Source organism: Dacryopinax primogenitus, assembly GCF_000292625.1.
Source record: "Dacryopinax primogenitus strain DJM-731 SS1 chromosome Unknown DACRYscaffold_13, whole genome shotgun sequence".
In the NCBI taxonomy this organism is placed as follows: Eukaryota; Fungi; Basidiomycota; class Dacrymycetes; order Dacrymycetales; family Dacrymycetaceae; genus Dacryopinax; species Dacryopinax primogenitus.
Genome location: NW_024467210.1, coordinates 414,357 through 427,069, shown reverse-complemented (window position 1 = coordinate 427,069; position 12,713 = coordinate 414,357). Strand labels below are relative to the sequence as shown.

The following is a 12,713-nucleotide window of genomic DNA, read 5'->3' as shown; positions in this document are numbered from 1 at the left end:
GAATACGTGGCATCGACGTTAGAGAAGCGCGGGTCGTTATCTGACATGGAATAGGGTTAGGTTTGGTGATGTCCTCAATTAATGATCCATCGCCTGTACTTTGCATCCACAACCATACACCGTCACCATAGAGATCGGTCATCTATTGAAGTATGCTTTTTCGCCCCCCATCTGTCTTTCCCCACTTCCGCATAAATACCCCTCGTGGGGACGGAGGCGTTGCATACCAGCAATATATATGCGTCTGACACATTGACAACAGACGCCACACGCTACAGTATGCGCCCACACTGTATCCTACTCGGGAACATACACACGGAGCCATGGCGGCGTCAGATTGAGAAGATAAGTCACTCATCAGAGATCAACCCGTGGGCCACCATGCTGGTCAGAAGGCGCCACATCCACGTCCGGCACGTGTTCACCGTCCATCTGGGACTGAAGTCGACGTTTTCAGCAAGCCAGAGGATGCGTTGCCGTTGTTCAGGGGTGAAGGTCCCAAAGATGATGAAGTGATGTTCTGCGGATATATTCCCAGCAGCGCGAATGTCGTCCGCAAAGTAAGCGTAGTTGCCGGCGTTGCCCGTCAAATGGACACGACGCTCCACTCGCCGGCAGATGCCGTCCTCCTGCCGAATATGCCCCATCTCCCAGACCATGTAGACATGGTACCCCGTGTCTGCGTGAAGGGGTTGCAATTGCGGGGCCTCGACTCGGATCAAAACAACGAGGGGTTTCTGGGGCTCTTCGATTTGATTTCCGACCCAGTGAACCAGCTCTCGAATTCGGGTTCTTTCGTTGGCCCACCGCTTGACACCAAGTCGTGGCGAGGGAAGTAAGCTCATAACGGCTGCGCTAAAAAGACCGGCCATTGGAACTCGTCGTCAGGATCTCTGGCGGGATGGATGTCAGTCCATAGCAGAAAGCGCACAGACAAACGGTGCACATACCGAGAGAAATTTCAGGCGGTGATGCCGGTGGGCGGTCAATTGGGAGGGGTACGGTACGTCGATAAGTTTCTCGAAAATTGCCCAGCTATTTATGCACTAGCATGCGCAGAGATCTCAGCATGATAACAACAGAGTTGGGAGGCCACAAAGGGGTCCCGTGCGTGCTGCAGCCATGCGACTGCCAGACAAAGAGTTGCAGGAGTACAGTGTGGCAAGGAACGAACTTTTGTTGCATCGGCTGCGCTACCAAAAGAGAACGACAGAAGAAGCCAGAGAACAAGCACGAAGGAAGGGCCTTTTGTTCACACAGGAGCCAATTCCTGTTTATGGACCCGCACACCGGAGGAATGGCAGATTTTACGGAATACAAGGGTCTCTGCCCCTTTGGGGCTAGGGACTTTATCCTGTTGCAGATCAAGGAAGCATAACAGTGCTGCCAAACACAGTTATGCCAGATCATAAATATCATGGACAGATTTGCCCATGCCCAAAAAATCAACCACTTATTCATGTTAGCTGAGCAGCACATGTATCATTTTTAAGCAGATTTGTGCTAGCAAGACATGACACATAAGCATGTCTCTTGGACTAGACATAGCCAATGAGCTAATATGTGGTCAGCTGTGTGGTTGAGATGAGATTCTGTCTATGGGTCATATAGGGCCTGGGAGCCTGCAGACTCTTATCTCATAGTAATAGCATCAAATATTGGAACAAAACTGGCTAAACTTCCAAGAAACTCAACACTACTCCAGTCTTGTAGCAATATTAGTGTTATTAATACTTCTCATAAAAGTAATAACAGCATCACAATTAATAATAACTCTTACTAATACTGCTGCCATTGCTATTAACTTTACTATCAAAGGTTTTATTTCATGTAGGGTTATATCATTTTGGGGTTAAGGTCAGGTTAGGGGTTTTTGGTTTAGGTGTTGTTACACAACCAGGCCCCCCCTATTTTTGGGGGAGGTAATTCCTCTGATGACCCCTTTTGGGTGCATCTTGCCTACAATGACCCCTCAGGTGCAAATTCCCTAAATGACCCTAAGGCCTGCCCTAAGCAACCAGGGACCTTCCAATTAAGGAAGGTGGTGGTAGGAGTTCAAGATGTGCTAGGGTCTGGTCTCTTCATGTTGGTTTATAAAGTGTGTTCTGACAATTAATTTGCAAAGCTTTGTTTTGTTTTGAATTGGTTATATTACAATATGTAAATTCTGCATGGATGCCTCTTATAATAATTCACTGATTTTTATCATTGTAAACATCAGTGAGAGAACACCGCACTTTTATGGCAAGGAAAGGATTTTTACAGCAGTTCTTGAAAATAATGCATACCATGTGCAATACCAACCAGCTTGCCTTTTGAAAAAGGTCTGTCTTAAAAACAAAACATTCAGAAAAACATGTTGTTGAATTGACCGGAGGCACGTGCTTCTACTGCCACAGCCACTACTTTCCTTATTTGGTTACTTAGGGGCAGCATTTGGGGTCATTTAGGGAATTTGTGCCCAAGGGGTCATTGTAGGCAAGATGTGCCCGAAAGGGGTCATCAGAGGAATTACCTCATTTTTGGGGAGATGTGCAGCTGTGTCAATGCAGAGGCAATGTGTGTGAAATTGATTTTTCACGTGGGCAAACCTCGGAAAAAGTGGGATGACACCACTGCCGTCGATAACTCTTTCTTATTGCACACTGATTCAAATATAGGGTCCACGGTTTTGACGGGTTTGCGGACAGCTGCGGTGTTAGGGGTCCCAGCTATCTGTCATCAGCCAGCACTGCCGCACCACGTGGCGCCGCGTCGCTCCGTTGACCCCTTTGTCCTGCATTCCCGTCTTGTTGTCGCGCCAGGAAAAAAATACCAGGATTCATACACTCTCATTGCTCCATGAGGATGCTGTATCGTTTACTCCACCCTCTGCTCGACTGGCTGAGCATCGTGCTATATTCTGTGGTCAATCGTCTGAGTCACCAGCCGCACCGGCAATATCGACGCTACGTGCACTGTGACCCGACCGCGCTTGATGTCGCGGACCTTCACCTCCTTGTCTGTGATATCTCGCTCAACATTGCGGGTACTGCTCAGGACATTCTGCGGCCAGGACCCATGTGCGTTACTATCCATGACTGTGGCCACTTTTTGCCATGTTGACCACCAAGCCGGACAGCTGGCTTTGTACTTCTTTGCAGAATCAAAAGAAATTATCCCTGATTGGGACGATGGCGCCCGATGGACTGCTGAGAGCCCGCCTCAGTGACTGGAACGATGACGTAGAATTGTTCGTGTATGCTTCCCGAGTGCCCGAGTTGGGTGCGCGGTTAGAGCTCGAATTATTTTCTAACACGAACGACGACGGGCACTCCACGCTGGCACGGGCCACAATCGCGCCGAGCAAGTGGTTCCCGCTACTGCTCAAATCGGAACCTTGCCGGACGGCGGGAGGGGAGCTGAGGAGACCTTCGGTAAATTCCCTGACCTTGCTTGCCACTATACTTACTCCCATCCTGCGACCTTTCTCGTCGGTAGACGATCACAGTTGATCTCACCTCAGCCGCCAGCCAGGGCGGTCCTCCCCCCTCTCTCCGTCTCACACTCATTCTAGCAACGTCACCCCGTGGTCCACAGGCGGATGTGATAGGCTCATATCACCAAATCTGCCAAGCACAGGCCGCCCGAGCGACTTGCGACCCTTGGCCAGTACGTCATTCTTGTTACCGGGCTGTCCAACGTGATACTGATTCCGACGTGCAGATCGATACGACCGCGCCGAGCCCCGTCAGGGATTGTGTTCTGTATGTTCGTTTGATGCATCGTGTCGTCAGAAAAGAGGGTGCGCTGCACAAGATGAACATGCCTTTCGCCAAAGCGGAGGCTGACATCCTGAGTTTTGTTGGGAAAACGAAGCGAATACCCGTGCCTCGGTTGATCAGCCTTTCGTCCACCTCGATTTGCATGGAGGAAATCCAGGCTCGTACGCTTGACTCATGCATCGACAGAATGACGTGCGACGAGCTTGGCGAGGTGAGCCGTCTGCTCCAGCACTATCTCGCGGAGCTCCACCACCTGCCGCTTCCCCACGACACGCTTGGTCAATTGCACGGGGGTCCCTATCGCAATCAGATGTTCGGCGATTCCGCACCAAGGGCATTCAGCAACGTCGTCGAGTTTCACGCGTTACTGGCATCGTATCTTTACGAATCGCGATACAGATCGCGAGATTGCGCTGATCTCATCGTGTCTAAGCTGCCCCGAACCGACGATCGGGTCCTTGTGCACGGCGATTTGCGGCCTCAGAACATCATGGTGCGGAAGAGCGACGGGGCCTTGCAAGTCACCATTGTCGACTGGGGTAGTGCAGCGATCCTTCCATCGACACTCTGGGAGAAGGCAGGGATGAGGATGCAAGGGACAGGGGTTGGGGATAAGTGGAAATACATTGTTGACTTGGTTTGGGGACCATCCGACGGTGCCGGGCATACACAAACCCTCGACGCGATCATTGAGGCACAGACTGCATTCCATTGAGCCAACCTGACTTTCTGTCACACATGTCTATCGCGATGCAATGTATCGATTCGCGTGTACCGTACCATGATGCTGTACACTGCAAGCGCTTAGTTCGCTTACATAATTGTGCAAGTGACTGTTATTCATGGAGGCAGGTTGTGGGAAAGGAGGGAAAACTGTAAAGGGCTAGTGGGGCCGAAAGGAGAAAAGCTGAAAGTGCGAGGTTCGATTTCATGAAGTTGGATTTTCATGGGCAATCCAGGTAGTTGTTCCATAATCAGATCCCTGTTTTTACAATGGCTCCTTGAAGGTCAACATGCGGTGCCTGTCACTGTCACCTTCGCAGACACTCATTACCTTCTGCCATCAGTGCTGCTTCTGAAGGGACCCATTTTTTTTTCCACAATTATCAGAGAAGGATGGGATCGGTACTGAAGCTGACAAGGACTGGAGCTGACAAATGGGTCATTGCACTGAATTGGTGCATGAGGCCCACAAGGTGCGCTGGAATTACATTCCACTGTTTCCCATTTTTTCATGACATTTGCCACCTTCTGCCATTATTCCCATTGTTACATGTACATGTTCTTGCATGACTGCTGTCCATCACAGATTTGTAATCACAACCTCATTGTTCTTTGGATCAGTCCAAACATGTAAGGGTCCATATATGACCCTGTACTTACCTTTTTAGGTAGGATTGCCTATGCGAGGTGATCATGATTGTCCATGGACTGACACATAGTGGGTGGCTGTAGGCCACCCTTCTCTCTATCCCTCTTACTACATGTAATGTATTGCTACTAGCTAGTAATACATTTGATCAGTGTATGTACTGAAGGCATAAGGGCATTGTAAGCCCTTTCACTCTTTTACACTTCTCCAACAAGTGGAGTTTATATAGGAATAGAGTGAGAAACACTCTGTGTCAGGTTCTAGTCTCTGTATTGCAGAGACCAGCTAAAAAATGGCGGAACACCCTGCTCCCAGAAAGACTGGTGTCAGTCCTAAAGGCTCAGGATCTGGGATTGTGGATACTTGTAAGGGTCCATATATGAACCTGTACTTACCTTTTTAGGTAGGATTGCCTCTGTGAGGCAATCATGATCATCCAGAGGACTGACACATAGCAGGTGGCTGTAGGCCACCCTTCTCTCTATCCTTTTACTACACATATTGTATTGCTACTAGATAGTAATACATTTGATCTGTGTATGTATTGAGGGTGTAAGGGCATAGTAAGCCCTCTCAATACTCCCACAACCATGCCAGGCTCTTTGAGCTTTTCTGAACCTGGAAATAGTTCAGAATGGGTTTCTGGGAAACAGGAACCCATGCAAGGAGATCAAAGAACTGATCTCACTGCTCATAGAGAGTGAATGGAAACTAAGGATTCCAATATGTTATTGGATGAGGATTCCTCAGCCAATGGTGCTTCCAATAGAAGCAATAGTCAGATCATTGCAGGTCTGACTGCTACAAGGGATTGATTAGATCCCTGTGCAGATTTGAGCTGGATGCATGACATTGCAGACTCTTTGCAACACTTGATTGCAGAGCGTAATGTTCTGGCCATGGCCAGGCAGGACCCCAAATGCATATAGATATATGCTGAAATGGGATGGAAGATGATGAGTCTCCATATGAATGACATGGTCTATGGCTTTGAGTCACAACCAAGTCTCTTCCAATCTGGAATGGGATTGCAGATATTGCCTAGCTCACCACATTCACAAATGCCTTCTGGGGAAGAAGGATCTAAGGTAGATCCTGAAAGAGCATCCTTAAAGGATGCTACAGAGTTGGAAGAGACCCTGCTAAGCATCCCTCCCACCCCTCCCAGTATGGAGATGAGGAAAGAGCCCACTCCAAATGTTCATTTTGATCTGGACTAAGAGGATCCATACACACCAAAGTTCCCATTTGGGAACCTGTCCAATGGTTCCACAATTTGAACCAAAAGTCCACTACTTGTGGACCATACAACACTCCTATGTTTAGGAGCAAGGATAATCTTCAAGGAGGATCGACAATCTCTACCACTCCTATGTGGAGGGTTGACAAATGGTTGCAGACATCCCAGATGCCTGTGATTAACCACATCCCATCTTCTAAGATGGTATTGAAGCCTAAGGCTTTGGAAACCTCCTATGGGGGTGAATCAGATGTGGAGAAATTCATAGAATTTCTTGTGATGCTGGTATGTGCATTTTGGGCAGCCAGAATGACCGGGCCTGACTTTAGTGATTGGCAAATCACTTATGCAGTCAACATGTGACTGGTGAAGCTCACTGTTGGGTAGAGCAAAACATTGATCTAGGTAACACACCTAGAGATCAATGGACATTTTCCCAGATGATCTGGGGATTGTACAATTGCTTCTTCTCAGTGGAAGAAACATTGAAAGCATATGGTGCTTTTGACACCTTGTTGCAAGGATGAGACACTGTTGAAGTGTATAAGGACAAATTAATGTCCATAATGAGTAGGATGCATGAGCATCCTAACAACTTCCAAATTCAAAGGAGGTTCCTCTTTGGGTTGAATGAAGAGATAAGCACCAAAGTGCTTGAATTGGGTCATGACATAGACAAGGGGATATTTGACATGTTGTTTACTCATGCCATTGAGTCAACTTGACATGGCATGAGGGTTGCAGGCATATAAAAATATGTGTAAACCTTTGTCCCCCTATAGAGGGATGACAACAGGTAGTTCAATACCTGTGAGGAAAACATATCCTTATCCTAGCCAATTGTATCATCCAATACAATATGAGATTAGGCACCCAGAAACACCTAGACCAGGAGCTGGCCCTTCTAGGGGGGCTTCCATGGAGAGGGGAGTAACTCCCAAGAAAGATACAAAACCTGTAAACCATGGGAGGAGACCTCCTACCCCTAGTACATCTGGGGGAATCAAGAGGGACAATGTCCCTCCCATCACCAATAAGTTGAAACAACCCCAGTCTGGGGGAGATCTGAATGGTTACATATGTACCAAGTCTGGTCATTGGGCAAATACCTGCCCTCAATGTAGAGGTGTGCATGTCTTGCAGCACCTGAGAGGATTGATAAGGTTGAGTACATCCTTGAGGACAATGGTGTGCATGCCATATTGACAGGAGCTTGCCTAGAAGATGAGTTTGGCAATCTTCATCCTGAGGATGATACAGGCTAATACAACCTGGAGGATGAAGAGTTTGATCATCCTCCAGTGCATGACTCCGCCAACATCAAAGATGTTGAAGATGTCCTAGAGGAGGACATTATACCCGCTAATATGCAAGTTATGTTGATTAAGCCTTTTGGCTTACTGGTGGTACAAGCAGTATCTGCTCATAGTAAGTTTGCAGCAGCAAAGGATGTCAAGCCAGAGATCTGGCAAAGAGATGGCATTGTCCATCTAGGAAGAGAGCAACCTCTTCAGGACAATGCAGCATTATCCCCCATCAAATGCTATATTAGCATTGCTAGGCACCCTGTGTTTGCCCTGCTGGACAGTGGTGCAGAGATTGATACAATCTGGGCTGATTTTATCCAAGCCCATGGCTTGGAATATGTCAAACTGGAGAATCCAGTTGCCCTACAACAGATGAGTAGGGGTAGTCATACTGTGATCCAGTATGGTGTTAATGTCAAGATCAACATTGGCAACAGAGTAGTGGAACACTACTTTGATGTTGTCAATACTGACAAATACCAAGTGATCCTAGGTATGCCTTTTGGCAAGAAGTTCAAGATCCTATTAGATCTTGGTAGAAAAGGCCTCCTTATTGGAGGCCCTATGGGAAAATGGATAGCCTTGGGAGAGGCATTGTCTGTGGGAATATGGGACAGCATCCCAAAGACAAAACTAGCTTCCAGAAGAGAAGTCAAGAACCCGACCAAACTGGGGTCAAACATGTGCTCACTGCATGAGCATCTACTCCCCAAGCCCCAAAGGGCACTAGGGAAGCACTATCTTCCTATGGGGAGGAAATGTTGCAAAAGATAAGAAAGACTCTTATCTGTAAAATCGAGGATCTCACAGGTGAGATCCCACAACAGCTCCCTCCTCTGAGGGAAGTTAATCACCACATCAACCTGATTGATGATAAAAAACATTATAGTGTGCTGCAGATTCAAGTTTCAAGTTTGAATCTGACCTTCAAACACCTCTTCAAATGACATGTCAAACTCAGCCGGACCAGACTATTGGAAGCAAGAAGTGGACCCAAGACATAGCATTAGGTAATATAGAGTAGACATAAATTAGTAGTAGTCTGAAGGTCCGAACCACTCCAAACATATATAGGAGGATTCAGATACTTTGGATAGGGACACTTGGACTCCTTTCTCTGACTTACTTCTACTTCACTTGTTCAAGTGGGTGATCTTTATCTTACACCTAATAACTATTGGTTTACCCTACAGTCTCTCTTTATTCTATCCCCTACTAGGACTGATCCGAGCCTTGTTTCAAGCTCTTGACCAGAGAAGACAACACTTGTTTTCCCCTTTTGACTCTTTCCTCTGACCCCTCTCATTCGGATTCCCATTGGATTGCTGCATTGGGCTTCAGAGAGCACACAGGACCTTTGAATTGGCCTTTGTGTTGTTCTACCTTTGGAGTCAACCTTTGATTTGACCTTGGCTATATCTAGTTCTAACTACTACAGAGTACAGGCCACTATAGTCAACTCCCCCTCCAGCAGACCTTCTCCTGATACCTCATTGGGAGGTGTAGAGTACACTTCCCCAGTCATCATTGACTCTGCTCTACTGCTGAACAACCCTGCCTTCAGTGGGCTGTGTCAGGCCAACATTCCCACAGTTATTTGGAGCCCAGCCAACCAGTGCACAGCACTATGGACCCTTGCAACCAGTACAATGGACCCCTGCAATGGGAATGATGGGCCCTGCAATGAGCTCCACTCCTCCAATATTTGGCATGCCAACCCCAGCCCTGGCACTGCACCTGGATACAAGGGGTGTTTCACACAGCCTTGAGTAGTAGTATAAGTAGCATATAGAAACTGCTGTACTTGGCTTATCTTCCCCTTTTCTGCAAGTGCTTATACAGATCCAATTATCCTATACTGGCAGAAAGACTTGACTTGACTTATCTTGATTGACTGATTCTGAGACTGACTTCTGATTTATACATACTGACTTCCAATAGCATAGCACCTGGCTAACCCCATGTCAGGGGACTCCCAGTTTTGACTGCACATTTGGTACATTCAAACTCAATTTGATCCACTCAGTGACTATTGGACTTTGACAACACAGGCAAGGGTCTCCACACTGAGCCAGCTCCGAATACCAAACACAAGGACTGACAGATGCCAACTTGCATGAATCAGTAAAGCCAGCCCTAATTGAGGTAAAATTTCCATGTGCACATACCATGCCCTATGAGTATAAGCAGTAGTAGGGTAGTACTATTCTTGTTAGATATGATCTCTGAAGAATCTCCACAGTCTTGTAGAGATAGGCCTAGTCATTTCATCTCACTGAAACTCTTCCCAAATCATACCAAATTCTGCTTCACTTTCTGAACCCTCTCAAATCCACTGTGATATCCACTGATACCCCTATCAATATAGGGTGTTTGGTCTTACTGTTAATCTTGTCATCTTGTCAGGTTATAGTCAGCAGCCTTGCTTGACTGTGTGCCCTCACAGTCACAGTCCCTTGTGCATCCAACATTTCCACTCATTTATTTGACCATGTGCATTTGACAACAATCTACAAAGTTAACTGCATATGTGTCTTACATAAAAATCGAAGTGAAGATGATAATGTTCAATATTTGGTATGCCAACCATTGTTGGCAATGCATGCAGCAATGCAATAAGGCATGGATTCATATAGCCTCTCAATATATTCCCTTCGGGTCCAGTCCCACTCCTCTGAAATTGCTTCCCACACTCCATTCAGTGTTGTAGGCATTGGACATCTCTTCAGGAGTTGAGCCCTGAGTTGATACCATAGATTTTCAATAGGAGTGAGGTCTGGGGAGTATGGAGGCCATTCCATGAGGTAAATTTCATGATGGTCAAGCTATTTAAAGATACTGGGAGTTTTGCTCTTTTTATCATTGTCATGCTGATAGATGAAGTCAGTGGTGGCCTTGTAGCAGTCCACAAGAGCTGGAAGATAGCCCTGGTCAACAGCACAGATGTACTTTTCCCAGTTTATCTTTCCCTCAAAGTGATGAAGCTGACCCTCCTATCACAGAGAATGCAGCAGTCTACAAAGACTTTCTTTGGGTGTCTCACTAGGTGCCATGTCTTCCCTGGCATATATCTCTCCCCCACCCTCCTCCTAACCCAGCAATGCCCAAAAAATCCCCACATACTGACTGCTGACTCATATGAGAACACCACCTGCTTCCAGTCCTCTACCATCCAATGTTCCCTCTCCTTTGCCCACTGAAGGCAGATCTCTGCATTCTCTGTTTTGAGATAAGGCTTTCCAGCAGCCACTTGATGCTTCAGACTAGCTTGAGAAAGTGCATGACACACTGTATGGACACTGACCCAGGGAAAGAGCTTTTGGCAGCAATCACTTGCATCAGTGAAATCACCTCCATCAATGCCTTGGACAGCCAGGTCCACATCTGCTGGAGTAAGGAGGTTTTTGCACCCATGACCATGTATAGGCAAGTATATGCTTCTTTGCTGGTCTCAGATTGCATAGTACCAGTGCTGACATGTTCAAATGCTCTGATCAAGCTCTGCTGCAGTATAGGGCCAGGTTTTACCAGCATTCCAGAGGACCCATATGGCACATTGCTTTGTGGGGGTTGTGGGCATTGTTGCTTTTTGGTCTGGGGGGAGTGCAGCATGAGCAGATTCAGTCATAACCATCTCAAGTTATACTGGGCATAGTGATATGAAGGTATTAATATATGGGTCAGAGAACATCATGTCAGGGATCACCTAATTTTGAAATATCATGATCATCTCAAACCCACAATACAGATCAAAGGACCAAGAGAAACATCTTGACCATCTCACATGATATCAATGGCTGAGTTGAATCCTCTAAGTCCTTAGGACCCTGCCCTAAGGTAATCCCTGCTGTACAGTTTTCAGCCACCTTCTTTAGATTGTTTCCGTGGCTATCATAGATAGTCTCGTCCCCTTTTGTCATTTTGTCCTTAGATCTGATCTCTTAGGATCCTCCACAATACTTGTGTAGTCAAACTAGGCATTGATATCTCATCGAACTTATCTTCTTGAGCAAACTGGACAATACTGTCAGCTTGTGCTCTCAATATCCTAGTGCTCCTCTCGATACTTCTCTTGACCTCTGTTCACACCATCATTATCTGACGATATCTGCCAGCCTAGTCTTGTGATATCTTGGCCTGGTGGTGTCACTCTCTCAACCCTCAACACATCCTCTATTGACCCTTTCTGGTCATATCGATGGCAGCCTCATGTCTGGTATTGTGTGCCCTGACAGAAGATCAGATCTTGATAACACCCACCCTGCCAATGATATCACTTGATATACCAAAACACTATGAGCAACAACACTGGAATGCTCCACCTGGAGCTGAACCTTCCCAAAGGCCCACCAAACCCATGACCATCCCATTCTTGCAACAATCTGTTGCAAGCCAATCAAAGGCCACATGATGGAGATTGCAACACTCCAAGGGGTTACTGCAGACCAGGCCTCTCGCACCTCAAAAGGGCCAAAGGTTGCAACTCCCAATGAGTTCAATGGCTCTCATGCAAAAACTGCTACATTTATCCAACAAATCAAACTGTATATTCACTCTCATCCTTCTGAATTCCCCCCTGACAAGGAACATATTGTTCTCCCTCTCATACATGAAATCTGGGCTTGCTGGTGAATGGGCAGACTGGAAGGTGGACAACAACACAGCAAAACTGGTGAAAGAGGAAGGGCCAGCTTATGAGACCTGGAAACTCTTTCTTGAGGACTTTCAAAAGACCTTCTTGGATCCTGATCCTGGCAACTCAGCACATCAGAAACTCAAGAACCTGTGACAGGACAAGCTCTCAGCTGATGAGTATATCTCAGCCTTCAAAGAAGCAGCATCTCATAGTGGCTACAATGATATTGCCCTAATTGAGAAGTTTGAACCTGGTCTCCACCAATCCATGGTCAATAAGATCTACTCTTTGGCTGAGATGCCCGATACACTGCAAGGCTGGTATGACTATGCCTCAAGATTTGATCAGCAGTGGCAGAAACTTGAAGCACACCAAAAGGGGACCACAACCTGGT

General features: G+C 46.8%; 3 protein-coding genes across 3 annotated transcripts; 1 reads left to right on the top strand and 2 right to left on the bottom strand.

Moving 5' to 3' along the window:
- Positions 1-350: 350 nt before the first annotated feature.
- On the bottom strand, positions 351-872 carry DACRYDRAFT_109019 (uncharacterized protein; the record flags this gene model as incomplete). The annotated part of the gene is made up of 1 exon (XM_040768788.1): positions 351-872. The coding sequence occupies one exon, from the start codon at positions 870-872 to the stop codon at positions 351-353; it is 522 nt and encodes a 173-aa protein (XP_040627177.1).
- A 2,301-nt stretch (positions 873-3,173) lies between these two features.
- On the top strand, positions 3,174-4,479 carry DACRYDRAFT_109018 (uncharacterized protein; the record flags this gene model as incomplete). Its single annotated transcript, XM_040768787.1, has 3 exons — positions 3,174-3,416; positions 3,481-3,651; positions 3,706-4,479. 3 exons carry the CDS (start codon positions 3,174-3,176, stop codon positions 4,477-4,479), a joined length of 1,188 nt encoding a protein of 395 aa, XP_040627176.1.
- A 5,771-nt stretch (positions 4,480-10,250) lies between these two features.
- DACRYDRAFT_54372 (transposable element Tcb1 transposase) lies at positions 10,251-10,493 on the bottom strand (the record flags this gene model as incomplete). Its single annotated transcript, XM_040775248.1, has 1 exon — positions 10,251-10,493. A coding segment is annotated over one exon (243 nt), but the record flags the coding sequence as incomplete, so codon positions are not given.
- Between the last annotated feature and the right edge of the window lie 2,220 nt (positions 10,494-12,713).